Here is a 26064-nt window from a genome sequence, read left to right on the forward strand (position 1 = left end):
GAAGCAAACGTTGCTTTTGGGGATGGCTCTGTAAGTTTGTTGTGGTGTGAGTCGTTCTAAGCATTCACAGTGGGCGCGTGGGTGGAGGGATCCCTTACTTACTCTTTGAGTGGTGGGCTTAGGAAACGGTACTGTGCAAATCCAAATGGTGAGAAGGGGGAAGAGGAATCTTGCTGTCTGTCATTGTCTTCCCATCTGTGAAATGATTGCTCAAGCAAATACAGTCACGCTAGCCAGGAATTAAGTATATAGCTATTCTGGAACTTACAGTATTTTACCTCAAGTATTTGTTACCTTACACTTCTCCACCCTCTGCAGTCCCTTTTCTCTCTCGCTGTAGGATTACAGGCTGTACAGACATGCAGAATCTCCAGGGGATGAACTATGCATCCAAATAAGGCTTCTGATGAGGTGTGCAGCAGGTTCAGAAAGCTGGTGGGGTGCAGAATATGGCTTCCTCCCTGGCATCTGCCTACAGAAGCAAAATGCAGCTCAAACTCCCTGTGTAAGTCCAGCTGCCCTTTGAGGTCCTCTGTCTGCTCTGTGCATGCCCCGGAAAGTTAGGTTTTCTTGTCTCCTCTGGTGTCCAGGTGCCTGAAGCTGTGCATTGCTGCTCTCTGCATCACAGAGTGGGCAACTCCCTCCCAGCATCTGCTGAGGGAAGGGTCTATTTAAGCTCAGAATAGTATTTTTCAGAGTATCTCCAAATGGAAGCAAACTATTGAGTTTGTTGCTGTAGTTAGCCTGAAATGTCTACAGTAACATCCTGAACCTACATAGTAAATAAGATTGGATATCTGCTGGCATCAAAACTCGTGTTCTCTCTGGAACAACATGTTGTCAGCTGGGATCAAGATGTGAGACTTTGGTCTGTAGCCCTGGACTGAAACTGTCTAAATCAGTAGCTTGCAGGCCATGGTCTGCAGATACTCAGTTGTCCGTGAAAGTCTTCCAAGAACTAAATAGGGTGGGAGAGGAGGGCATATCTTTGGAAACAGCTGGAGAAAATGGACCAAGTGGGACTTGCCTCTCTAAGCAAAGCAGGGGAAGACCAATTCCACAAGACGCTGCGGGGCATCTTGTGGTGATGAGCATGCATGAGATCCGACAGACCCAGCCCTAAAGGAGCTGCTATTTGGATCATTTTGTTTGCTTGGTCAGAATATTCTTTTTGAATAAGCAGCAATATATTCTCTGCCATCCTGGATGCATGCCAGTAAAGTCCTAAACCTTTCTTGCTAGCATCTGTATATAATGGGTCATTTATAATCTCTGTAAGCCATGATGGTGCCTTTCGTCACTTTGTCTGAAGCCTGCTTGCATTCTGGAGACTGTTCTTGCTGACTTTTGGCTTGCAAAGAGAAATCTTGGGGTGGTTTTGTCTGTCTGTCGTAGTCACTGTGCTATTATATCTACAGTGAGTCCCAAGCTATATATCCTAATGCATCTTATGATCAGCTATGTTCCTGTCTTTCTGTCTCACCTGCTTCTATGCTACAGTAAAAAACCAAACACCTAAAAGTTGCATTTGTAGGAAAACTATGCTATTTATGGAAGCCAAGAGTGTGACGTTTTGCAAATCGGAATGTACCTTTCACTCCTGGGTGGGTACCTTTAACCAAAGTCTTCCTTCTGTTGGTAAAGAGAAAAGCTAGAGAAATCTGTGTTGATGTTGGATTATCCGAGTATCTTTGGGGTCTGACCATTTTTTTTTTTTTTTGCCCTCGTGATCCATGCTGTGGTGGTTCTGATTTAGAGAAGACTCTGAGAGTGCTGAGGTGACAAGTGTTGTTGTACTTTATCATTGTCACTGCACTCTTGGTGCTCCTGCTGAGGAAGGTGGAAAGGTGTCCCTAGATTTGAGTGAAGGATCTGTTATTTTGCCATGGGCTATCAATCCTGTTCAGCCTGAAAAACCCAGGTGATGGCTTCAGGCAAGGAAAGCAATGAATGGAGAACCTTGGGGAAGCTTCTCGCTTCCTGTAAGGATTGCTTCCTGTTATAACAGGTCCCTGAGCAGGTCATCTGAAGAAATGAACCTGGGAAGGTGCTGGGTTTCTCTCCCTACCAACGTGCAGGTTTCTGTCCTGTGCGCTGTAGTGTGGGAACAGCCTTTATCTGCAACCACTGCCTAAGGCTCTGTCACTATATTTTAACAAGGTCTGTCCAACATGTCTCACTTCCAAGAAAGGCTTTTCCAAGGCAGAAATGATAACTTGACTGCCAAATTCCTTGGACTTGTGAGGGGATATGTGTCCTTAGAAGCTGTTCAGGTACCAGGTAGAGCAAAGGTGTGGGAGACCTACGCAGACAACAGCAGTTTTGGACTTGTTTGGAAAGAAAATCTGCGTGCGTGCCGGCAGCACCCACTGAATGAAAGCCCTGGCAAAACCAGCTTTGTAGGTAGCTTAAAATAATCAACCTTTCTTGCAGTTTTTGACATAGGCAGCCTGCACAGTGCCACCTGTTTAGCTCCAGATCCACAAATGTAGTGCTAGACTCCCAAGCTGGTTGAAAATAATCCTTAAAGGAGCAAGATGACGTTAAATCTGGGTCTATGCAAGGGAAAGCTAAAGAGAATAACGGTTAGCTTCCCATTTCTCCTTAGGAGTTGCAATTTGGAGCTGCCATTATACATTAACCAGAGCAGATAGACTGCCAGATTCCCTCTGGCAATTGCGGAGTCTGCCTCCAACGCCTGCCTTTCTCTTCTGTGTTGTGCTGGGGTGTGCGGTGGTGGTGTTCTTTGTTCACCTTCCCACCTTTGCCTTCAGGAATATGAAGCTCTCTAGTTTCAGCATCAGATATGGAGGGTTCTGCTCAGTGCAGTTGAATTTTTTTTTTGTCTGATATAGAAATGCTTTGTGCGTACCCAAGAAGGTGGGACAGGTTGTCTCAGAAGCCCACCAAAATCAGTATTAGAGTGAAATAATCGGTGTAGGATAATCTAGCTCCACAGCACGGATACAGTACTTCTTCCCAGATGACTCTGTGATGGGAGAAGGCCAGAGGGACACACGTGCAAGCTATGTAACAGTTAAAGTATAGCATGTGTAAATAAATATTTGATTTATTTGGATTTCATTGACAAGCCAGAAAAATGGTCTTAACGTGAGGGGAGGCACTCAAGTCCTTGATAGTTATGCTCTGTTTTAAAATGTTCAGTACCTTTTTATTCTGAATTTTTTAGTATTAACGTCCCTTCATGCTCTGTTACGTGTTGTGAGTGTGCATACTACAGCTTTGTTCCTCTCCTGTGGTGGGACCAATTCCTTTCCTCATTGCATGTTAATGAGAAGTTTTGTTTTTTATAACTTTAGGACATATGCTTCTACTGTTATCCTGTCAGGTTCTGTATATGTGCAGTTTGTTTTGCCTGACATGAAATGCTTTTGCCCTGAGGCTTTGTGCAGAAGTGCTGTCCTTTCAATGGCTGCAAGCACTGTGCTAAAAACATACTCAAGGTAAATCATACAGAGTGGTGGTTTCTCCAGCCCATCTTGTGCTCGCCCTTTCTCCTGACTGCTTTTCCTTCCATGCTCAACTGGCTGTTCCCATGGCACGAGGAGATCTTATCTAGCAATACCTGTCTGAACAAATGCCATGACTAAGGCTTGGAGAGACACAATGGTTGATTGCCCCATGTGTGCATGTGAAATTAAAAAGAAAACTTTACTTTGAATTATCACATTTCCAGTCTTTAGCTCCTGTCTTTGTTTCTTCTGGTTTTGCTCCCTAAACTTTGTGCAGAAGTTGTGTTGAGCCTGCTAAAGGATCTGCTGTCATCATGTGATCTGAAGCTTCATTAATCTTATCTCTTCTCCCCCCTGGTTCTATGATGTAGATGTTGGTAGAGACATTTGGGTACTAGGGTGTCTGATCCCTATCTATACACCACAGATCCTTAATAAATCTGGGAGAAGTGGTTCTCTGAGGCCTCCCCACCAGCCTGGGGTCACCTGAGATGTGACTGTAGTCCATGCTTCCTGATGAGGAGTCGCAAGCAGATTACAGTGAGCGGGAGCAGGTCTGCAGGGAAAGCTGCATGGCTCTGCCTTGACGCAGCTGACGGGCTCAATGGCACTGAGTAGAAAGCCACCCTCTCTCTGGGTGTCCTAGCTCACCCGTCTGACTGTAGCCAAAGGTTCGGTGAGCAGCCTGCTGGCCCCAGCTTGTCCATTGTGGTCTGCAGTGCTCAGCTCAGCCGCTGGCATGCGTACCTCCTATTCATGGAAACGAGAGCTATCCAGAGAGCAGGGAGCCTCCTGCGGAGATAGGAGGGGAATCCAAAAAGGAAACAAAAAGCAACAAATGCTGTAAATGGCAAATACTAGCAAAATTGAACTGCCATGGGGAAGGTGGGTTAGGGAAGGAGGAGGGGATGTGCAGGTGCCTGTTTCCACTGTGCAAGCAGTTTGATTTTTTGGTATGCAAGGTTGGGGAGCCACTGCGGTACTTGGAGAAGGGATCAACTGTACTGGGGGCTCTTACTTTAAGATGGATGAGGAGCAGGACTCTCCTGCATGTGCAGGAAATGCTTACACAAGCACTTTGTGTGTTTTGGAGCACAAGCTGCTGTCTCCACTTCCCATTAGTGACCCCAGTTCTGATCCCCAATCAGTAGGAAAGTGGCTCTCAAACATGTTAACTACGCTGAGTTACAAAAGCAAAACCACGAACCAGTATTTGGCAAATATGAATGATGCTTGCAAAGGGGAAATGAAAGTATTCCCCCCCCCCCCCCCCCCCCCCCAGCATGATACTGGAACCTAAAACCCTATTTTTCAGAGAAGGTGGAAAGGCTCTATGGGTCCTGATTCCCAGGGCTGACACTGCAGTTCCTGCCTTCTCGTGTGCCTTACGGTGAGGAGGTCTCTCGCTCTTGTTTTCTTATGAGACAGCCAGCATAAGGCGCTAGTCCCTCCCCCCCTGCATTTTCTGTTGCCCATTTTCAGACACTAACCTCACCAGGACAGCAATATGGCTTGTTTGAGCCCTGCTGACAATGAGCTCCACCGCACCAAAAAGCAGGATTTTCCAACTCAGATGTTGTTCAGAATGGTAGGAGGCTGGGGAATGATACTATAATGAGCAGGATGAAATTAAGACCAGTACAATGGGAACTGACTATCAGAAGATTTGGAACACTTTTTTCTTTTTTTTTTTTTTTTTTTCCTAAAGTCCTATTGTTTTTGATAACTAACAGAACTAAATTATGTACTATAAAACTCTGGCCTCTGAGGACCAAGCAAGAGGCGTTACTGAATCTCTTGTGGTTCAGGTTGGCAGAAGCAGGGAATCTTTCTGCAGTTATTGGGAGGAGAGGGTGGGGTGAGAAATGAAGAGTGCAAGTTAGGCTAGCTGTGGCTGGCAGAAGAAACAACCCCACCCCCAGATACTTGGTCTGTTTTTACTGCAGTCTGATATATGTTGGTTCAGCTTGCTGTCTTACTGGGGCTAACAGTGTCCTTTCTCTCTGCAGGCATTGGTGTCACTATACGGTTACACGAACAGTTTCCTGCCAAGTGCAGAATGGGTCAGAAACAGTGATCCAGCGAGTTTATCAGAGCTGCCGGTGGCCAGGACCTTGTGCCAACTTAGTGAGGTAAAAATCTTAATGTCTCGTGTTGCCCAAATTTTCCTGCACTTCTCATTAAATTGGTTAGCTTTTAAGTACTGCATAGAGGGTTGAGATCAATGGGTCAGATGCTGATATCGTGCTTCATGGTGGTGTAACGAAAGAATGCCACTGGCGTTAGCTGCAGAGTACTTACACATGAAGGTAAGTGTAGTATAGGGACAAACTGTGTTAGCTTAGGTTGTAATGCCAGTTTGTACTTCTCAGCACAGGAGGCTGCTGCTAGTCAGGCATGAAGCTAAATAAATGTGAAGTCCAACAAGTAGAGTGCAGTGTGACTGAACAGGGTTAGCAGGGATGCTGGACCAATGGCACTGTGTGGCTTGTTGGTATCGAGTCCTCATACTTGGGTCTTTAAGGGTAATATTGATCCCATACACTGGAAAGCTTTGATCAAATTCCTTGCCGCTGGTGATGGACAAAGGTAATGTGCCCTGTACCTTTCAGAGTGGAATTTCCTTACAGCATCTCTTACTCCTGCATCTCAATATCCTTTAGAAACATGCATGAAAGCACAATGTCCCCTCTCCCCAGATGAGAAACAAAACTTAGAGACAGTGACTTGTCAAAAACTTGCCCTGAGCCTGCTGTTAGCCTACTTTGCCTTTCAATCATTTACAGTCTTGGGACCCACCTACATTCAAGGGGGGCGGGGGGGAACCCACCAAAAAACCCCATGTGAAATAGCTACCCCCAGCTACCACCTTTCAGTACGCATTGTTGAGCTTTGCCCTCTCTGAAAGACATTCTCAGAGCAGAATAGTGTTACCCACCCATCTGGGAATTGGTGCAAAAAAGCCATTGTGCTCTAAATTTACACCTAGCTTCTATAACAGTTTCCCATGTAGACAAGCCCATAATTTAGCACACAAAGCTTAGTCATTTTATTGCTATTGTTACGAATTCACCCATGGGGCACTGATTGAGGTCCTCTTGTAGTTGATAACCTAGCCAGAATATGGTTGAAATATCCACTTAAAAACCCAGAGATCCACCTTCCCAATCTGTTCTTGCAACTCTTCATCTGGTATTCACATTTTCCATGTGGCAGTTACCACAGTTGGTTCTCCAGTTTCTACTTGGCCACTGGTCAGTCTAAGTTTTTTCACTTGTAATATATCTGCTTTGGTGTCTCTTTGGTCTTGTTTTATGCAAGGCTGTGGTTGAAACACTTAATATTTTACACTGTCATGGCCAAAATTCTGTGGAAGCTTTTTAATTTCCCAGACTTTTTACTCACATAATTGTCATTAGAAACTTGTGAGCTTTCACCTTGTCTCCTAAATTTGCCAAAAATCTTGCTTATTTTTCATTAACATAACTGTAGTTTCATAAGTACCAAACAATTGATCGTGTTTCTGGTAAAGATCTTTTTTGTGGGCTCCTGCAGTTACTCATATACATTGCTTCTTACATTGTTAACCCAGAGACTTCAGGAGTACTGTGTGCTGTTGTGAGATTGTTATTCATGGAATGTTTTCAGTTTCAAGTGTAGTTTGGTTCATTTGCCTGACAGTCCAATTGTTTGGAGACAATGCAGAATGGCAGCAGACTTCTCAATTTTTCTTTCTATGTGAAAATATCATGGGAAGAAGCTGAGGTTATTGATGCTTAAGATCTCAGTTGGTGAAAGCTCAGCTGACAGGAGCTGCATTTCTGGAAGACAATCACCATGAAGAAACCTACCAGAAGAGATGGGAGGACACTAATGCTCTGTTCCCTTTGCAAGTGGGAGGAAATGCAAGCAAAGTGAATGGCACCCTTCCAAGGAAATGACTCTACTGTTTGTCCTCTAATCATGTATCATATAACATTCTTGCATGAAGTAGAGAAAGACCCTGGACCTCTCTTTCCCAAGAACCTCCAGAAAGGTGCTGACAAATGCTGGAGCCCACCCAGTTGTCAACAAAGGTAAAGCAGGAGCAGCACATGTGGTTCCTGATAATTTCTTGTACTGCCGCTGTATGAAAGGGAGAGCCCCAAGGACAAGTAGTGATGAAGTTGAAGCCACTGAGGTCCTCAGAGTTGAGTGGGTTGCTGGATAAGTTATCCCCACCCCAGACATCTTTAAGTGGTTGCTTTTTTTCGGTGGTGCATCTGACTTCTGATAACAGAATGAAAAACAGCCACTGAAAATAATGGATCTTGTGACATGTGACTACTGTGGGCAACACTTAGTAACCCTGAGTCATGTTGTATGGTTGAGGTCTTATTTCCTGCGCCTATGTGGCAGCCTATCAATGTTACATTGCCAGCACCTAGGGATGTGTGAATAACTGGCTTTATCTTAGAGTCAAGCTGAGGTTTTAAAATTTTTTTAATCACATTTTCCCCCCTCTTTTACCAAAAAGAATATTGTCTCTTTAGGAAACATCAATCTCTCTCCTAATTCAGGTGAATCCATCTGCTGTTTTCAGATGAAAACTCCCGAGGATAGCAATGAGAAAGACTGTTCCCAAAGTCACAGAGCAGTTGAGTCCCTCTTCTATTCAGCACCTCACTTGCTAGTGCAGTTTCTTGCAAGTTATACTTGTTTTCCTTAATTTTTTCTGCTAAGAAACTGGCTTTGAAGGGGCTTGTAAGCTTATACCAGCTATCATGCTGCACAACTTCCTTTGACAGGGCTCTGATAATTCCTACAGAAGACAAACAGAGCAGAATACTCAACTCAGGTGCCCTACTTTTTTTAACCTCCTCCTTGCTCCCCCCCAGTGGTTTGAGAGCGATTCTGTACCAACTTTTTCAAAACAAAAAAAAAACCCCAACCCAAATCCCAAAAGCTCTCTCAGCATGTCTGAAAGCTTTGGGTGACACTTCTGTTTGCTTGGGAGCTGTCCTGGTTTTCTTGGGAATCTGTTTTTTCTTGTGATGAGCATGCTGTCTGTGGTGCAGGGCAAAGACAAGTGCTCTGTGGTTAGGGTAAGTGTTAGCTCTTTTGTGTTTCAAAGTAACTTCTCCCAAAAAGAGAATGATGGATGTGGCATGGCAGAACTTGAGCCTGTGGGATTGCCGCTTTGCCACCATGGCTCTCTAACAGCAAAGGACACCTCTACTCATGTTTCATCTAATTCTGCTACTGCAGGATTGAAGTCCAGAAATCCTGCAAGCCCTGATACCTTGCGAGATCAAGGGATTCATCTCTCAGGGGGACATCCTAAGTAAGGATATCTTCAGTAGATACCTTCAACAGGGAAAAGCAGTGTGACTAGTATCAAATCTGATAGTGTCCTGTCCTAACACTTTGCAAAACACAGGAGAGAGCTTACGCTCTTCATGGAAGCAGAAGCAGAGAATCTCTTGTGTCACTAATCTCTTGTGTCTCTTGTGCCTTCTCTGGGTCACCAGTTCTTGGGCGTGTTCCTGTAATATGAAGGAGCTTCTCTATTTTGTTTACAAAATAGAGAAGTTTACAGTCCTTAATCATTGCCTGCTTGACTGTATCTGTTCTACGTGACCAGGTCCAGCAAGAATGCTTCGCGAGGCCAATGCTTCATTCCCATCAAACAACGTTGTTTCTGTTTCCTCCTTACCTTCTCTGTACCAGCACCTCTTTTCAGGTACCAGTCTTTTCAGGTTTTCTGGAAGTCTAGCTTCTGATAATGTCAGGCTTATTCCAGGTCCTGTTCTTCTCTAGTGAGATTTCTCGTGCCTGAGCTTGAAGAGGGGGCACAGCCAGATTCATATGGTGTTACGCTTGACTGTGAGCAATGCAAAATGTCAGTAAGCCATTGGTGTTATTTTGACTTTATAGTATTTCTCCCAGCTGTGACTTGAAACAAACTGTTTTCATCTCCTTGTTTACAGGGAGTCAACCATATCTGGGAGAGCTTTCATTCTGCCAGCACCCGTTATCGTGCTGCTCACTAGCAAAAGGGACGCCAGCCAAAAAAAAGGCATCTCTCAACCTCGTGGTGACAGCTGAGAGGGGCTCTCTGTTAGAGAGACTCTGCTTACAAGCAGACATCAGTGTGGCCAGACAAGGATTTAATGCATTTCCTGTCTCCCATTCATTCGTGTTATGTTTCTTTCCCTTATTGCACAAACTGCAGCTCAGGGTCAGGCCTTTGACAGAGGAGTATCTGTGAGATCCCCAGCCTAGCAGCTTCAGTTGTGTGATGTCCTTGCTATCTGTTCACTTGCTCTTGGGAAGCTGGCAGCTGTACTTCTTTTGCAGGAGTGTTGTCATCTTGGCTGGGATGGGATGAGCTGCTCTGTTCTTGCCCTCCACCCCAGACTCTTTATTTAGCTTGGGTGCCGAGTTGCTTTGGAGCAGTCTTGGCGGGAGACTTTCCCTCAGCAGATCTATTCTTGAACTCTCTCCATTTGTGTAGTGGAGACTTCAGCTTCTGCACGCCATAGGATATGCCTTTGCTTTGTCACGCTACGAAGTGAATGGGCAACTTTCCAGCAGCCTGGCTGAAGTTCCTAGTGTACTTATAAAAATTGCATGCCATTTATCTGTCTGAAGGAAGGGATATAAAGTCTCTAGTTTGGTGTTTCAATGGCAACCTAATCTCTGGGTCTCTGCTGCCTGGATGCTTGCACCCAGCTCCCAGTAAACCCAGGCAACTGAATTGTAACCCTTCTCCTGAGCAATCATTTTGCTGCAGCAGCTGCAGGCTAGTGCACAATCCTATCATGCTTAGGACACTATGCTTGTCAAGGCTCAGAGAAGGGTGGTCTCATAGGCCAGGCAAGGATTTGAGACCTGCATTCAGTTGCTGGAGCTTTTGTGACTTCCTGTGCCTTCAGTCAAGCAATGCCACCTCACCTACAAGATGAGAACAGTACTTGTTTTGTCTTACTGTGTTTTATGACTTTGAGAATAGGATAACTTTTGCTCTACCCTAATTAGCCAAAATTAGCGTAATTTTGATTAGAGTATTTGTGTATGACTGTTGTGGTCAGTAAAACAGTATTGAAACAGTATCTCAGGAGGTAAATGAATGTGATGAACAGCCTGGCAGATCATGCACTATTACAGCCTTCAGAAGATAAGCATTTTCTGCTTCAAACTGTTGTTGCTGTGAAAATCTCTCTCTCACCTCTGGAAGCATGCTGCTTCAGATTGTGGCAGGATATTCTGACTCCTCTCCTACTTGTTTCATCCTAGAAAAATCAATGTTCCCAGCAAGGCTGTGTGAGGTTTTTATCCTGCTATTTTTTGCTGTGCTCAGTGGTCACATAGCCATTTCACTCTAGCCTTTGAGCATCCTGTCTCTGCAGCACTTTCTGGCTTCAGATAATCTTCAGATTCCCCTGGAAACCCATAGCTGGCTTGTACAGGGATGGGCTTACCTGGTCTCCATACTTTAGCAAGAGCCATTGAAACCCCAAACATGAAGTTACTCATCTGTCAGCTTCAAACATGACTCAAAGGTGGGAGAGATGGAAGGGGAGAGCATTCTTGCAACACAGCAAATCTGGGCTGTAATGCCCTTTCCAGCTGCCAGTCACTGCATGTTTTTTTCCTTTCAGTATTCTAGCTGGTTTGGCTTATCACAAATGTAATGTGCTTTTGATGACACTTTTAATGTAAGCAGGCTAGACATCTTGCACGGACCATTCTTGCTGTTTGGTGTTTTTGAATGTTGGGTTTTCTTTTTTGTTGTTTTCGTTTAAACGGAACACATTTCTGCTCCCTGAGGGATTTTACAAGCTAACTTGCAGAATAACAAAGAAGGAATTCTGCAGGCTCATCCATTTTGGTCTTCTCTGCTTTTGAAGACACTATTGCTACAGGGTCAGTAGGAGAAGTTGGGGATCTGTCACCCAAGAGATTGGCTGGTAGCTGATGTTCCTCCTCAGTTTCAGAAGCAGTAATGCCACAGGGAAATCCTTCTCTTTTTCTTCCTTTCCAGTGAATTGAATAATAAATACCAGAGCTTATTCCAGTGCATTAGGATTGCTATTTGAAGTCCTGTTACACATGAACTCTTTTATGTCTTTAATTCCCTTATTTCTCTCCAAGATGTAGAGTCATATACTTGGAAAAAGATGCCTGCTCTCCCACGAACACACGGGATATAAGTGTAGGATGAAGAGTGCTCCTGTGAACAGGATAGATAAAGGCTCTGGGTGTGTAAGGGATTAGAGCTGTAGCACAAAGGTGTGCGTTCTCAGGTTTGGGAACAATGTGGATGGCTGTGTGCTGCTGGCTGGGCACAGGTGGAGGGCCATCTGCTTTGTCAATTGTGCACAGGCAGAGGTGTCCTCAGGCTGCTAATTGAAGCCCTTTTGATCTTGTCCAGACATGCTGTCTGGGCACTCTTCCTCCTTGCTGGTAGGGAAGTGCAGTGCTGCTCTGCAATAGCACTGAGATCTAATTGTTAATAAAGACAGGAGCCGATGATTACTCTGGTGGCATAGAAACATCTGTCTCCATGTCCTTTGTCTTTTTTTCTTGGGACTGAGAGACTGTAAAGTATTGCTCTGTCCAGCTTGGGATGGGAGGTGTTTAAGTTTCTGTTTTCTGGGTATTAGACTCATCGATAAGTTGTGCAAACCAGACATGCTCAGAGTTAAACAGTCCTCTTCCTCCCCTTTGGCAAAGGCAGGAGACACGTACAATGGCCTCCAACACTCCTGCAGCTGCAGGTTTTGTTTTTTGTCCAGTGTCTGCAGGAGCATATTTGAAACTCCTCTGGTTACATTCTTCCCTGGGGAACTACTTCCTTTGTACTAGGGAAGCTGGAAGAGCTGGGGCTGCAGGAAAAAAAAGAGCACAGGTCTGATTAACAGAGTGATGGTCTCTGTCATGCTTCTGAGTGCAAACATGATGGCAAAGGTACTCCCTCTGCCTGCGTCAGCTGTGGCACTGGATTGAGGTGAAGTTATCTTGTCTCTATCCATAGAGAAGCTACCTGGTGTAATCAGTGTCTGGTAGGCTTTGAGAGGATAGTTATGACGGTGTGTCTGGAGTGAGGATGGTGGTGTTGGGAACCAAGTATGTTCTTGATAGTGTCTCTGAGAAATGGACTCTCTGGGTACACCCATAGGATATTCTTTTCTATGTTAATACTTGCCCAGCTCTTTCCAACCTCCCTTCTTTCCAAGGCAGCCAAGTACTTCAAAATTCGGTTACTTAATGTGACGTATTTGAAATCTGATTTCAAACACCCTGATTTTGTATGGGAAATTTTAGATTTTTGGCATGTCTGTAAATCAGGCCATGGGTACCAAAAATTAGAGGAACTACCACGAGCTTTGTTCTGATCTTTTAACACAGAGGTAGCGCTTCTTATAACAAAGATGGATTGTCCCTGTTTGAAAAACAATATGCCAGTTATATGTACAGGGTTGGACCTACTGGGTTGATATGTGACTTCATTTCCATGAGAGTAGTAGGTAAAAGAAAGGTTGGATTCCTTGGTTTCCAGATTCTTTGCCAGTCAAAAAGGCAAGTTCATTCCTCTTGTTGTCCTGAAACCCACCAGTAAGTGATGTTGAAACTTTCAACCTGGAACTTGAATAAAAATGAATAGAAGCCTCTGAAGATCACCAAGGTCTCCTCGGGCACAAACTGCAATGGCTGAATGAATCACACTAACAAAACCATCTCTTGTGATGTGGAAATGAGTTTCACACCTTCCCTCTCACGTGGTCTTCGTGTACAAACAGCTTTGTTTGTAAGTGTCAAAGGGCAGGGGAAATCCATGAAGGGGGAAGGTATTTCCTGTGTGTGACAGGCTGTCCTGCTTGGGTCATGGCAGAGATCACGCCTTTCTCTTTGACCTGATTTTTGAGGCTCCGATCCAAGAATGTGACACACTTTCCCTTTCCTGTGTCATGTCTGACTGTTGTGTTCAGTGACACTTCCTTGAGAGCAAGGATAATGTATCCTTGTGTGCTGAGGCGTGAGACTTGTTGGCTGCCATCCCTCTGTGTCCTGAACTCTCCGGTATTTCTAGCTTCATACCCCCAAATCAGTTAATCAGTCATCTCATGCTCCCTCCCCAGATACCATTTCCTGGGCAGTCACTTAGAGAGCCACAAGCAAGAGACTCTCTTTTTCCCAAATGATGATGGCATGCAGATGAGCTCCGGTAGCTTGTCTGATGCTGATCAGGCAGTCTCCAAGGACAGCCAGGTGTTTGAGCTGATCTAGTAACAGCAGTGGCTGCTAGTTGAGTTTTCTGGGTTCTTTTCTCAGTGTTGCCGCACTCCCTGGGACCTTGCTGTGAGCCTCAGCAAACGTGTTGGTAAATGATGCCTATCTCTTGCAGTAGAGTGGCAGGTCCTGGTAGTTTGCTTCTCTGTGAAGTGCTTGGAAGCCTTCTGCTGAAGGGGACTGTGTATACTGAGCACATGTGTTTGCTGTCTGGGAAGCAGAGAGGTGCAGGTTGTGGCTCATCCTAACCTCTTCTCGTACTGTGGTTTTGCAGATTTCTATGCCAGTGTCTGTGGCTTGGGTGACATCCAAGGGAAAGGCTTCCCTATTCTGCTATCAATCCTTTTTTCTGCCTGTTGTGTTTTCCACACACTTTCATTCCGAGGTTTCTGATCTTTAACAGGTATCTTCTTTTCCTCTTCTTTTTCCATGTTTGTTTTTTTTTTTTCCTCTCCTTCAATTGCAACACTTCAGGTATCAGATAGTGGTGATGCTTTGCTAAAGGAGTTTTTGTTGCTCCCCTCCTGGAATAGCAGTCAGAAATCTGTGTGATGTGATGATATATGTAACAACAGACCTTGGTGCCATGTCATGTGATTGAGGAAAAATGATGCTATGAAGAACAGAGCAACTTTAGAGAGAATCGGAGCTAGCAAGCTGGGACCGCTTCGCATGCCTGACTGCACGATGCTGAACAGAGCTGCAAACATCAGGACTCTTCCAGGAAATTCAGGGTGGGTGGTAGGCTGTGACAGCTGAGCTCCACGTTTGTCATGCCCTGAGAAGTCCTCGCTCGTTTGAGGATTTAACTATAGCTACTTCCCCGACGCAGAACTGCTGCCAAGATTCCAGTCTGGCTCAAGCCACTCTCCACACTTCATAATGAAGTTTGAGAGAGTTTTAACATCTTGGTGTTGGCAGAAACATGGTTTTAAAATCACGGTGTGGTTGGAGACTAGCTGGCTCCGGACACTGGTAACAGGGCTGGAGACTTTCATCTCGAGGTCAAATCCAGCTGTGGTGTTAGTGACGAAGTCATGAACTTCTGACTGATGGTTCAGGGCTTACGTGTGGAAAGATATCTCGAGTCCAACGCCAGGACTGGAAGTCGGGAGACTTGGGTTCGGTTCCTGAACTTTGCCAGAGCTGTTCTGAGACACCCTCAGCAGGACACTTAAAGTCTTAGGTCTCTCTCTGAAAACGCACTGAAGGTCTACCTACATCAACGTGGTGCCAAGTCCTCAAACTCACTCGTGACTGCAAACTCCTGAATACCATTGGATGCAGAAGCGCAAAGAATTAGGTGGGACGAGCTGGCTCTGTCCAGCCTGTATTAGACAAGTGCCTGGATCACAGTTGTCGGTATTAGCAGTAACTGGTGTGCTTTTTGGCAACTCAGAGGGTGAGGACGTAATGTTCTCGGGAGGCAGCGTTGCTCTCCCATCGCTGGGCGATGCCGTTCCAAGTGCAGGCAGCCCTGTGCTCAGGAGGAAGCTTGTGTGGCCCTCCTCTCCGGTGGCTATAGGAGAAGTTGGTTTCTGTGTTTGGCAGCTGGCATAAATAATCAGCAACAGCTTACTGAGAAATTAGTTTCCCAAAGACTGCGTTAACCACGACTGAGCTGCTGCCTTCTTTCCAAGACATACGTGGGCAGCCTCTCCTGGCAAGCCTTTGTTACTGCTCTTCAGAGTAACTGTACCAATGTCACTGCAGCGCTGTCCTGGATGTACACCTGTGCCTGCTACCCCTTGGAGGGGTTTTGGATGAGATTCATGCAACTTCTAGCTCCATTTTGGCCTTGTGCCCAGGCGAGCCCGGGGTAGTGCTGCCGGCGGAGCAGGCTGGGGCAGCGCTCCGTCTCCTGGCGGCTCTCGGCACTGCGGGAGGAGGCTCTTCCCCCGAGGAGACCGGGGTGCTCGGGGCTTGTGTCTGCCTGGCCTTGAGAGAGAAGCAGAAAGCTTCAGCCTGCAACACTGTAATCCCAAAGCTTCAGCCTCTCCCTGCGCGTGCCAAATTCCTTTGGCTGTTAAATAAGGGTAGGAATTTTGAAGGGAGCTTGTAGAGTGCTACTTCTGTGTTTGCTTTTAGCTTCATAAATAGCAGCAGTGACTTGTCTGGCTGTATACTGAGAAAACTCTGATTTGCCAGCTTTGAAGGGCTACTGTTTTAAAAGAAAAGCTGGCATTTATGCAACTGTCTGTTTTGCGTTGACTTCAGAATCACTGGTGCCTTGCACAAGTTTGCTTGTGTCCGCAGGTAGCCCTCTAGTTTCCAGAGGGGCATGGCAGTACTTGTGCTTTAATTGGGACCCTGGGGGTGCTGTGTGCTGTACACAGAGCTAACGAATGTGTCCTGCAGAACGTTGGCTGTGGTGAGGAAGAGTGTAACCCTATTTCAGATAGGGAAAACTGAGGCACAGGCCACCTATCTGGAAAAAAAGCTCCATGCAGATCACTGATGATGATCTTTGTCACACTGATATGTTGATACACCCCATATCTGAGTGGTGGGAGTGGGACAAGAGAAGACACCCGAGAGATTTATGCAATTTTTGTAAGAGTAATGTTTTGGAAACTATTAGTACTGAGTGAGGAAAGGCTAATGCCAGCCTTTGTTCAACGTCTGAGAAATCCACGTGGAGGTAGAGTGAGGGGAAACAAGTTATAATCTCCGCTACTTGCAATTACTTGGTAGCGATGAGACCTCCACAAACCGTACTGGTGTTATTTGAGGGGGGAGGTGTGGGGAAGAGCTAGAAGAGTATGAGGGCTTACAGAGAAAAATAAGGGTTGTCTAATCAGATCCACACTGTGGTAAACCGTTGCTCTGTTATTTTGTGTGTCTCCTTTTTCTGCAGCTGGGGGTGGTTGGATGCTCTAGGGATATATCTAGGCAGGAAGATGTGCTATGAATTAGTAGCAGCACTGCCCTTGAGGAGGTAAGTGCATTCTACTGACTTCTTGTTTGTGTTAGTTACAGGACTCTCATCAGGCCCACGTACAAAATGTCCTACAGAACTGTGACCACGCTGGAGTGGAGGTGCTGTCCTGGCTTCACGGGGAGCAACTGTGAAGAGGGTAAGTTATCCAGCAATGCATCTGTCCTTACAGAGCAGCAAGGGGATGTGTGGATGGACTGGCTGGATTGAGTTGGGTTTTGTTCCTTAATTTGTTCTACGCCTCTCAAACACAGGAACAAATCACCTATTCTCTTCACTCCCCATCGTTATCTGAATGCTCACACACAAGCTCCAAAAGCTGGTCTTGGAAAACAGATCATACTGAATGCCTGCAAAGAAGCCTGAACAGGGAGGGGGAAAGAAATGAAGAAATGGGTACTCAGGGATGACCTGTTTATAGATGGGCTCAGGCTTGGCGTCCCCATTGCACAGTCCTTCAGAAAATGCGCTTTCTCCATGTCAGTGTGTTATCTTCTCCACAGCCCGCTGTCATCACCATCAGTTGCTGTAGCTGATGAAAGCTGGTCCCTGGATGGCTGCTTGTAAGAGTTATGCCTGTAAGGTCTGGACACGAATAATATGTGTTCCCAGAGAGCTTTGAATTAAATTAGTCACCTTTTGGTTCCCCTTCCCACCTGCCCCTGACTTAATTGGTGCAACATTCAGGCTGCACAGTACATGTGAAAACACAATTCTGGGTTTGGCATCTGATCTTTCACACAGAGGAAACACAAGGCTCTTTCCAGAGCTGGAAGAAAGGAAAGTCTTTTCCCTTTCTCATCATGATGGACAAAAAGGGCAGGTTTTGCATTTTCCTTCCTTATTTTTTTCTGCTTTAACTGTTGCTTCTGGGGCTTTGAAACAAATCCTGTTTCTCCATCGAGTTTCAAGTTTAGGCACTAAGGCATCTGCTGAATCTGTGTCATGAGTGTTCATGGCTTACGAATGGGAGAGAAACTAAGCCTTGAGTTTTCTGTTCGTTTGCATCAGGTCAACACAGCCTGCCTCTGCTGGCTGGTGAAGGGTCATTGAGGGTGTCCAACATCTTGAAGACTCTGCTTTTTGTAGCTACACCTCATTTTTCTTTGTGCTGTGATACCTTGGTGCTAATCACACAATTCGGGCAAATCTCTAACTAGGAAGTTGTCTTGTTACAGTCACAAAGAATGATGGTTGCAGACAGCGGCTCACTTCAGGCTGCTGAGGAAACAATAGCTTCCCAGAAGCTCAAGAAAAGTCTTAAAGTCTTAAAAAGTGACAAAGCTACCCTAAGTTGCAGTCTGCAGGAGAGAGCTTTGCATTTTAGCATGCTGCTAAAGAAGTGAGCCTGGGAAAGAGAAGCTGCTGTATGTAGCTTGGATTTTTACCTGTCACTGCAGGGGAGGGGGATGCTAAGGATTGTGGCAGAACTGTTATTTCCAAAGTAGCTGCGGCTCAGCCTGGCCGAGGATCTGACCGGGGACCCGAGAAGCCCATGTGTGCAGCCCATTCGTGCCTGTAGGTTTGGACAGGTGTGAGTAATTACAGCTTAGTGGTGCTGCTGGTGTAAAGGAGAGAATCCAGCTCCCTCCCGCAGTGCCAGATCTGTCTCAGCAGAGTTCAGTGGAAATAAAAAGCCAACATAAGCTTGTTTGAGAAAGTCAGCAGCGATCTCACAGGAGCGGGTCTGTGGAACGAGGTGACAATTTTATACAGTCAGTTTTCAAGGTGGAACTGTTCTTTTGGGCTTGGATATGGTCTGTGGAGTGTGAGCAGAAAGCCAGTAGCAAGCCCTCACTTTCATGTGTGAGATTCTTTTTACCTTTTTTTTCCTTCCTAAAACATCTGGTGTTACCGACAGTCCCATATTTTTGAAAGAAGGAGGAAAATTAAAAAAAAAAAGCCCCCTTTCTAGTACAGCAGGGTTGTGCCACTTAATTTCTAGCAGCAGTATTGACACTAGTGGTATGCACAGCACCTCAAGCTGTCCAGAGGCATCAGTTTTAAAATTGAAGTATTTACTTGCTCCTTATGTTAATTCTTAATGTTAGTGTCACTTGGAATTGTAAGTAAAAGAGACTTAAGAGTTTTTTAGCACTTTTTGGCAACCTGATATAAAGCCTTTTGTACTCTTTCCTTTCTGCACTCTCTCCTACTATAAATTCAGTTCCTCTGAGAGGGTAGGATGCTTACATCTGTGTAGATCCTTCCTGGAAACAGCAGACAAAAGAAAACAAAACTAAAAACAAAAACAAAGCAGTTATGAAGCTACAGTGAATTAGCAGGGTAGAACCTCAAAATGCTTTCATCTTTTTTGGTATTAGTTAGATTTCTCCTCCATATTTCATTTCACTTGTATGTGCAGCTGGTGCTTTTGAAGTTGATGTGAGGTAGGTATGATTGAAGGCAGATTGGACCTGCACTATTTTTAACTTGCCTTCTTGCTGTGTTGCAAATGCTCCAATTGTCTGACAGTCACTATTGTTCTCCATGTGTCAGCAGAATGGCAGCTACAATGGCTCTGAGCTGCTGCTTCAAGATGTCTCCTGTTTCCAGAGACTGAAGTAAAAAGTTTTCTTTCCCAATGGGCCCTGGAATAGTAAGGTTGCATTTTCTTGAGTAGGACAAAGTGAGGAGATAATGGATTGATCGAGCACACAAAGCAGTTTTGGGAGTCGTGTGTGCATGGGCGTGGCTGCAGGGTCCCTTCTTCAGACTGATGGTGTTTTTTTGCATCTTGAGGCTTGGGAGATCCTATCTGTTGATTCCTTCTTTCATCCCAAGTGAGCAGGGTTGATACTTGCTCCTTTTTTTTATGCTGTTCTGGAACAGCGTCTTTGGGGGAGCCGCTGTAGCCTATCTGGAGGATGGATTATTTTTACTAGCTGTCCTTTTATGAGGCCTTCCATGGCCTTTTAAAATTTATTTCTTTTTGCATTTTACAAGGGAAGATAGGAAGGTAGGAGGGTGAACCAAGTCAAAGAACTTGAAATCATTCAAAGGCTGCACTGCAGCTATTTCCGACATGCATACTTTCTTGTTATCTCCCAAATGGCAGGTCAACTTCTCTTTTGCAAAGGAAACAGTCCAGTGTGGACGTCTAGCCCCAAAGCATGACAGAATCCTGATGAGACTGCTTGCTGTAACACACCTTCAGTGAGAAAACTCCCCTTCCACGGTAACATACTGCGCTCTGATACAGCAAGCTGTTAAATGCAATTCGGTTACTACAGAGTGTCTTGACCCTTAGCTAATAAGTTTAGCTTGAGAAAGTAACCACTTAACTGTCACCAGCTGGCAGGCACCTACATTAATGCTGAAGGCTGCACATAGTTTAGATTTAAATTATCTTGGGAATTTAACTCTTGCATTGTAGCTGATAGAGCAGCATTGTCTGGAGGAAGCCCAGCTCTAGAAGTGGGTGGAGATCTTGCTACTCAGTGGGCTATTAATTTACTGAGGTGGGGATGGCTGCTCTAATCTGTTTCCTTTAAGTCGATACTGCTTGGGGCTCTCCCCTTCCGTTCATTGCTTTCCCCTCACCCAAAAGTATGTCAACATTTGAAAGGTCTCTAATTCCTTTATTGTTTTTGTAGAACTGTGACCAGCTAGTTGAGTAGATAGTTAAAAATCACCAGTTGTACCAGGGCTTCCCGAAGGGTTTCTTGCAACTTTCTTGGATGGAGAAAGAGACTTGATGCAAACAAGTCTGGTGAATTTAACTGTCAGTAGATGCTAATTTTTATTTTCCAGTTTCAGGGTTTTTTGTTTTGTTTAAACTGGAGCCCAAGCCTAGGACAGGAAATGAATCCACTGAGCCACCCAGTCTGCTGACTGCTGATATAAAGAACATATGGACGAGGGCAGTGCAGAGGTGAAGTGGTTTAGCTATTGCAATCATGCATCAAGCTGATTGATTTGAATCCAAGATGATGCTGACATTTCAACTCAGCCTTTTTTCTATATGGCTGAAAGTTCAAAGGCAAGTGCAATCTCTTGGGAGAGGAAAAGTGTCCCTAGCAAGTTCAGGGGCTCAGCACTGCCCTAGAGCTCTCCAGCTAGGCAAGGTCTTATTTCATGTTACAACATAGCTTTCTTTCTTGTTTGTTTGTATTGCTTGAATTTGGGACAGTAGCCAGTATCGTATTTATCCCAGAAGCAGATTGATGGTAGACAGCTTAGCTGTTTGGGCAAGAAGCAGCTCCAAGAGTAACCTCGGCACCTCTAAAGTGATGCCATTGTGATTCCAAGCTTACTTTTTTTTTTCTTTCCATAAGAATACAAGTAGGAATAGGAAGTTTGAGCATCCTTATTCAAGTAATGGTTTAATTGGAGAACTTTCCTCCCCCCCACTTCAGTTCCTGGAATATTTTTATCTACTTTTAATAACTGTTGTTGCATCTTGGCATCCTGATATTTTTCAAACCTCTTAGATTCCCATGTGTTTACAATTTTCAAAGCAGCGTAAGAAAATGCGGACTTCCCTCGTGGTATGATAGAGTGCAAAAACCCTCTCCTTTTTTACTGCGGGTTCACAAAGTTTCTTGGTCTCAGGAAGAGAGATGCAGAACAACACTACCAGGAAAATCTTAAACTAGCATATGCAATTATGATACAAAATTTGAGGAGGCCATGAGAATGAACATCAAAACTAGAGACCTGAAAGTTTGAAAACCCATTAAAGTGCTCTAGAAGGAAGGGTATTCAAAGTGGTGTTGATGGGACCTCACTTCTCCAGGTCTTGGTTTGCTCCCCTGTGAACCATTAAAACATAGAACTGTCAATCGATGTGAAAATATGTGAAGCTTATGGAGTAACACTTCCCGTAATATCACAGTAGTTCTCTTCAGGAGTTGAGCTTGTGTAAGTTTTTTTCCTTTCGTCAAGGACTTCAGTTCCTTCTTATTTCTTCCTCGTAGTCACCATTTGGAAGCAAGGGAGTTAAGTCTGTGTAACACATACAGCGAGTAGCAGAGCTCTTTGCTGCCACTGAGCATTTTTCATCTTGCCCTTAGAAACTGAGAAAATGTAAGAGAAGGCAGTGGGAGTCGAGAGGCATTGCACTATCTGTTCTGTTGCTGCTAAATCCTAGTACAGTGATGTTTCCCCAGTTCAGCAGAGTCCAACTCCCATCATAATCAAAGCAAAAGCTTCTATTTGAACAGTGAAATTCTCCCAGAAGTGGTTGTCTCAGTGTTCTCTGGTTAGCAGGGCAGTTCTATGCTGCGAATGTGTGGCAGGCTGAGGTACCTTCCTTTCAACTTTGGATCTAGCGCAGATCCTTGCACGTATGTAGTTATCCACTAGAGACTGGCTCAGTAATTCCTGTAGTGAAATGTGACTTTGCTCTCATTTTGAGACCTTTGTTTCGAAGTCCAACACTTGGTTCCACATAGCAAACTTGCTTCTAAAAATACCTTCTCATTCCAAATTTTAATGTTTATTAGATATGATAACTGAATTATGTAAATGTTATGGACTGTTAAGTGCAACCTGATTTTCCTAATAATTAGTTAGTAAAGCAATTAGTAAGTAGGTAGTAAAATGTGGTAACTAACTCTGTAAACCTACCTTCAAAAATATTTCATGAAAAAAAACATCAAAGCATGTTGATCACCCTTGATGGAATTGCTGATGCATGGAAGTGGCTTTCTGAGTAATGATGTTTGTATACCCTATAGTACACAGGCGTTGGGTAGTATCTACCCTGATATTTTCTTCCATAGCATATGCATCCTGCTCCTCCATATGTTATACCTCCTTCTGCTTGTGTTTCTGGTGGCCTTTTCAATATAAGGCAGAAGGTCCACCAGTTTCCCAAACTACTCTACGATGTGTCACCCAATTCCTATCCACTCCCATCACCACGCTGACCATTCGGCAACCTCTGGCTGCAGGCATAACATGTGTGTCACCCTTGATCAAATTTTCTGAGGAGTTCCTGGAGTGTGTGGTCACTGTTGGAAGAATACGCAGCATGCTGAGAGCGCTTTCTGGCATCAGTGCTGTGTGACTACTTGAACAACTGCTACATGTTCATCTTCTCTTTCGATACACAGTAAAAAAAAAAAAAAAAAATATAAATCCCTGTCAGTTTTCCAAAGATTTTGACACTGCATTCCAGCATCTGAGTAGTTTCGTTTTTTTGGACATTTTTAATCGGAACAGAGAGAATTTTATTCAGCACCTAATGTCAAAATATTTGGAGTGCTAAATATCTACAGATGTTATCTTAACATAATTAGAAAAGCTGTATGCTGTACTGTTACATTGTCCCAATTTTTTTAGCTCCCATCAAATTACTGTGGTATGTAGAGAATCTTTTTTTTATTTTGATAAGCTATTTGTTTGCTTTCCCAAATATATTGGATGGTTTCTGTTTCTTAGCTGTGTATTTCTTAATTCACAAGTGACAGACCCACCTATTTATAGTTAAGGCTTTCCTATTAATTTGCTTTATTTCTAATCTGGAGTGAACATAACCTTACCTTGGGTAGGGCTAACACAGGACCAGGCTGCAAGGCTTTGTGTGCATCTACTCTGCCTGGATCGTTCTCACCATGCTGGTGGGATTCTGCCAATTGCTGTCAAGAGACAAGCACGTGGGGCTTCTTTAACAACTTCTGCCTGTCCGTAGGTGCTCGTATAACTAATTGACAGGCATGTTTTCTGGGAAGTGGTGGGATGCAGCAGGAGAAGGTTAGAGTTGAGAAGGAAGTCCTGGGTAGTTGACTTAAGCTTTTGAGCTCCTACTGCTGTAGTAAAGCAGGTTCTACCATTACACAGAATGGATGCCAGTGGCAAGGTATGGCTCTTCCATGTCTCTGCCAGCGGTGCTGCTTCCTAAAGAAGTTTCACCTTCATATTCCATGCAACTGTCTTCAGTGTATGAAAACAAGTAGACTAGCAATCATGATCCTGGAATTGCTGGAAAGACCAAAAATGGTGAATTACTAGAATAGATGGTCTATGATGGTCTATGAAATTGGGCAAGGTCTTCATTTTTGCATGTTAGAGATGGCATGGGTTGGTTCTGCCTTGAAGCTGGGAGTCTCTTGAGGTTCTTTTTATCTGCTTCAGTGACAGAGCAGGTAAGTGCTGATGAGCTGGCTACATTAGAGGCAACTGCTGTCAACAGTATTGTCAAATAGTAACTGGAGCCGCCCTTGGCGATGCTGGTTTCATAGAATCCCATTTTGAGTACTTATGATCCTGTAAAGAATATAAAGGGTAGTAATCTTGAAGCACACAAGATAAACAGATAAGCAAAGCAGATAAACAGCTAGGAAAAGGTCCACAGAAAGAAATTGCTTTTGTTAGGGAGTTATAATGTGGTGTTCATAGGAATAAATGAACAAAATTTTCAGGATGCTGCTGATAAGGAGGTCAGCCAAGGGGACACAGTGCTCCCTCTGAACTCTGCTGTGAGCCTGTAAAGAGAGATTGAGGGAGGGGTGGAAAAGGTAGACCTTTGACTTCAGTAGTTGGTTACTGAATGGCAAATGCTGCCGATTCTTATTCATCTGTGGTGCTAGTGTGTTTTTAGCAGGTTAGGACTTCCTGATGGGATCAGTTTGATCACCCAGGAGAATGGAAGCATGGAAACCTTGGGCACTGCATATGTATTTCTCTTACCCAAACAAAGATTCAGTGATGGTGGACCTTGAGAGCCTTTAAGCAGTATTTTCTGTTAAACTTGTATAAGCACTCTTAAACACATCTCTAGTGGTTGTTTAGTTAGATATTGAAACTTTTGCACCCAGGTGAGCTCTTGAATTACTTGGGAACAGAACTTGAGAGGCATGGGTTCTGAAGAGCCCACAGAACCTCTTGACAGTGTCTTCTTCCTTTCATAATCCTTACTGCCTCCTTCAACCCTATGCTTTTAACTTGCTACTTTCTCGTGTAGATGTTCCCTTCAGAGGTCCTGTCTTCCCACAAAATTATCACCTATTTCCCATTCATCCTCACAACGATGAACCTTTTATTTGCTTGAGGTCATTAGAAGGGAGTTGTTTTTTCCCATACGTAAGACTCACATTATTACAGCCTCTGGGATAATAAATCTACGTTGTGAACTTCTAAATCTCCTTAGGAATTGGAGGGGATTTCAAAAGATAGCTGACTTCTTTATTCTTCCTCCCTCCTTCCCCCCCTCCCTTTTTTTTTTTTCCAAATCCTTGAGGGCCATATCCTTCTGTGGGTTTGGAGTTCAGGTTTGTTTGGGGGGTTTTGGTGTCTTGTTGCGTGGTTTGTTGTGTTTTTAATATATTTGGTCTTGTCAGACTTCACAAACTGTGATGGAAATCTTGCAACAGAAGGATTGCCTGAGAAATATAGAGATTGCCTTGCTTTCATCAGGTTTAGAAATGCTTCTGACATAGAAGCAATTCTGCTTTGACTGCACAGAGCTGGAATAACTATCGCTAGTCCATGTTAAACTCTAATCCTGAGGTGGACAATCGTCAGCTCAGACAGCAATGAATAGATGAGATGGACATGACACTTTTTTTTTCTTTTAAATATTTATTTTGGTAAGCCGCAGATCACAGGATGATCTCCCTGAAAACCTGTCCACAGAGGCTGTCCTAACATGAGTTGTGCAAAAGGTACTCCTGCCCTTTTGGAGAAGTCTGAAAAGTGTATAATGATGAGATGGCTAAGGTGGGTGTTCGTAATGGGGGGGGATACACCATGTGGCATATTTGCTACTTTCACAGGTGGTTGGGCTGTGTGAGAAGGCTGGATGCTTTGATTTCTGGTATCCAAATCTGGAGACATCTTCTGATGGCTGCTAGTTTTTGCCACCTGCCTTCCTAACCTTTGTGGGATGAGTTGATGTTGCTGGTCCATTAAGCATAGAGGAGGTATGATGTTGAAGAAGCAATTTTGTGTAAACAGACCAGATTGTTGCTGCTATTAAGAGTCACGTGAAAATAGCCAGAAGGTTAGGGGACTTAGCTAAGCCATCAGTTCTGTCCAGGATGAGGACTTTGGACTGAATGCAGAGCATGCTGGGAAGTTCATGCAGCTGTTGCCAGTGTAGTGTCCTCCTCTGTTAAAAGGAGAATGTGACACTCTGTGCTGTCAGTCCTACAAATGTAGCTAGTACCAAAATCATGAAAAACATTCTCCTGAAAATCTCCACCCTATTTCTCTTTTCTACAGAAATTCCTGTCAGAGGTGGTGGAGGAAGGGTGGGGTCGTGTTTATAACAAAACTTAGCAATTTTTGGAGTGCACACCACACTAACAGTCGCATATGGAAGTGCTAAATGAGAGGAATAGTTCCTAATTGGTGTCCACTGTTTGTTTTGATGCCTTTCAAGTGAATTATAGATAACAATGGAAGAAGAATTAAAACCACCTGCTGAAGCTG

The 26064-nt window shown here is 44.3% G+C and overlaps 1 protein-coding gene across 14 annotated transcripts in view; it reads left to right on the forward strand.

Annotated features, from left to right (window-relative positions):
- COL26A1 (collagen type XXVI alpha 1 chain) overlaps positions 1–26064 on the forward strand; it is a 200071-nt gene that overhangs the window by 37788 nt on the left and 136219 nt on the right. For 11 of the 14 annotated variants that reach the window (XM_072882109.1, XM_072882107.1, XM_072882108.1 and 8 more), the window contains 2 exons: positions 5483–5605; positions 16722–16825. In XM_072882109.1, the coding sequence (XP_072738210.1) occupies positions 5483–5605; positions 16722–16825 (227 nt within the window). The remainder of the gene's footprint in view (positions 1–5482; positions 5606–16721; positions 16826–26064) is intronic. The other 3 variants (XM_072882098.1, XM_072882104.1, XM_072882112.1) reach the window with 1 other exon arrangement.

Source organism: Ciconia boyciana, chromosome 17 (genome assembly GCF_034638445.1).
Source record: "Ciconia boyciana chromosome 17, ASM3463844v1, whole genome shotgun sequence".
Taxonomy (NCBI): Eukaryota; Metazoa; Chordata; class Aves; order Ciconiiformes; family Ciconiidae; genus Ciconia; species Ciconia boyciana.